Source organism: Suricata suricatta, chromosome 12 (assembly GCF_006229205.1).
Source record: "Suricata suricatta isolate VVHF042 chromosome 12, meerkat_22Aug2017_6uvM2_HiC, whole genome shotgun sequence".
In the NCBI taxonomy this organism is placed as follows: Eukaryota; Metazoa; Chordata; class Mammalia; order Carnivora; family Herpestidae; genus Suricata; species Suricata suricatta.
Window position 1 is genome coordinate 1941644 of NC_043711.1, and position 2406 is coordinate 1944049.

The window sequence follows — 2406 nt, forward strand, 5'->3', positions numbered from 1 at the left end:
CCAGGAGGAGCAGATTCACCCACGACAGGGCGGCACCCAGAGCCCCCAGTCCACACGGGGCTCATCCACGGTCAGCTCAGCTGCTGTCCCCACGACCAAGGGGCCCAGCATGCGGGCTGGGCCCACTGTGCTTTGGCTTCTCTCCTTCCTCCAGAGCCCTGACCGCGGGCTTGCCCTCAGCCTGAGCCACACACAGCCCTCCCTGGGGACAGGGGGACAGGCTGGCCTCAGGGAGCCGCCGGTCGGCACCACACCTGCCCGTGCCTGCTGTCCTTCCTCCTCTGCTCCCTTTCACACGACTCTTGAGACACTCTCAGGTCTCAAGTGTATGGCATTCTCCCTGTCGACGTAGCCCCTGCCCCCTGAACACCCCCCTCCCCCGCCTCTAGTGCAAAAGACCCTCCCGCGCGCCCCTAGCCGGCCCCAGCTCCTAATGCAACAGGCAGTCCCCTCCCCCCCCAGCCTTTGTAATCATTCTCAATATACATCACTCTTTGCTCAATTCGGAAATATTCATCTGACACGGATTCGACCAATTGTCCACCACCGCCCTGTTCCCACCCAAACTCTGCCCGGGCCACCGTCCTCCCCACAGGTCCCTGAACTGCGGGTGGCCCGCACTCTGAGCATCCACGGAGCTGAGGGACAAGGCCCTGGGGACCTGAGCCAACCGGGCCTTCCTCCATCGGCTGGAGGGCCTTCATGCTCACCGCTCACCCCCTCCCCCCACCCCCGGCTCACAGAACAGCCCAACCCCGGTTCTGTTTCACTGGAGACGCTGAATCTCTAAGGATCTCTGAGGCTGGACCTTGTCTCTGTCGGAACTCCTTCGTCCTCAGCCACGCTCCGATTTGAATTTATCTCAGGCCCAACGTGAGTTCCCCGAACCCGATTCCCAGGTTTCACTGCCCCCGCACGTGGTGGTCCCCGCCTCCAACCAGGTCTCAGGTGGTCACAGGGAAACCCGTGATTGTGACGGGACACTGGGACCCCACCCCATGGCCAAAGGCGGAGACTCGGGTCAGGACCGCGGAACCCCACTCCGCGGCCCACCAGACCTCTGGACGGGACCGCCGGGACCCCACGAAGAGAGAGAACAGGACAAAGGAACCTCACCCGGAGGCCCACGGCCAATCTAGGGCTGGGACTGCGGCCCGCGGCGGAGATTCGGGTCGAGACTATGAGAGCCACACGCGAGGATGAGAGAGAACGCCGCCGCCATCCGAAGGCCCACGGAGGAAACCCGGGAGAGAACTCGCGGGGAACAGGGAGCTAGGGGTCCGCGGTCACTACAAACCGGTTCAGGCCGGTTGGAGCCAGTCCCTCCGCCTCCCGGGCCAGGGCCAGACCACTCACCATCTCGGGGCCGCACCCGGAGCTCTCCGGGCGTCCGCGCCCCGATCCCGCGACGCGGCGACTCCGCGGCCCTCACGTGCCCCTCCTCCAACGGAACAGCTCGCGGACCGGAAAATGGGCGAGCGCGGGACAGGCGCACACCAGCAGCCACGACTCGGCGCTCACCCTCGCCGAGCCGGATCGCATCACCCCATCCCCCACCCACCCGGGCCTGATTGGAGTGTTTCCGGACCCGGTAATATAAATGCACCGCGCTACGCGCCCCCAAGCACTGATTGGGCGTTGCTTCAGGCAATGCGACCTGATTGGATGGTGTTCCGCCGATAACTCCTCACGGAGCTGATTGGACAATTCTCCGAGACCCCGCACTGCCGCAGTGTGATAGGGCAGCCTGAGGCCCTTCACTTTCTGATTGGAGGGTAATCCCGGCACCGCCCCTGTGGCGCCAGATTGGGCAGATGCCCCGGGCCCCGCCTCCCATTCCCTGAGTGACAGCCCGGCGGCACACACGTGTCTGATCCGTCCGCCCTAAGGTCGGCTCCCAGCCGACTGCGGTCCGGGCCGGCTGACCGGGCTGACTCCCCTGCCTCCTCCTTTGTCCCGGCAATCTGACTCAGTTTCTCCGCGGAGCCTCCCTTGTCCGGCACCGGATCGGAACGAGACAGCAGAAGGGCCTGGTGACGGTTGTGTCTGTGGTCAACGCGGGGGCGAGGTGAAGGTGCCCCTGTCCCCCGTGTTTAAGAACAGTTCAATGACCAGTGATGTCACCGAACTGAATATGGATAAGGTCTTACAGCGTTTCGAACTCTTTGACAACGCGAGGCCTCGCCCCCCGCCCCCGCCCCCACTTCTGTGGCCTCAGCCCCCACGTGACATGGGCCCTGCTGCCCCAGCAGGACACAGCCATAGGTGTGACACATTACAATGCTCAAGTGTGCCTTATATTCTGCAAGGAAAGTCACGGCAGATCCAGGAGTCAGCCCCTGTGACCGTGGAATGTGAGAGGCCCTATTCCCCTTCTGCACGTGGTATACTGATGTGGCACAGATC

General features: G+C 63.9%; 1 protein-coding gene across 1 annotated transcript in view; it reads right to left on the reverse strand.

Moving 5' to 3' along the window:
- Window positions 1–1559, reverse strand: part of LOC115274632 (zinc finger protein 77-like) — a 17838-nt gene extending 16279 nt beyond the window's left edge. The window contains exon 1 of the mRNA XM_029918041.1: window positions 1357–1559. Within this exon, the coding sequence (XP_029773901.1) occupies window positions 1357–1359 (3 nt within the window). The 5' untranslated portion in view covers window positions 1360–1559. The remainder of the gene's footprint in view (window positions 1–1356) is intronic.
- Between the last annotated feature and the right edge of the window lie 847 nt (window positions 1560–2406).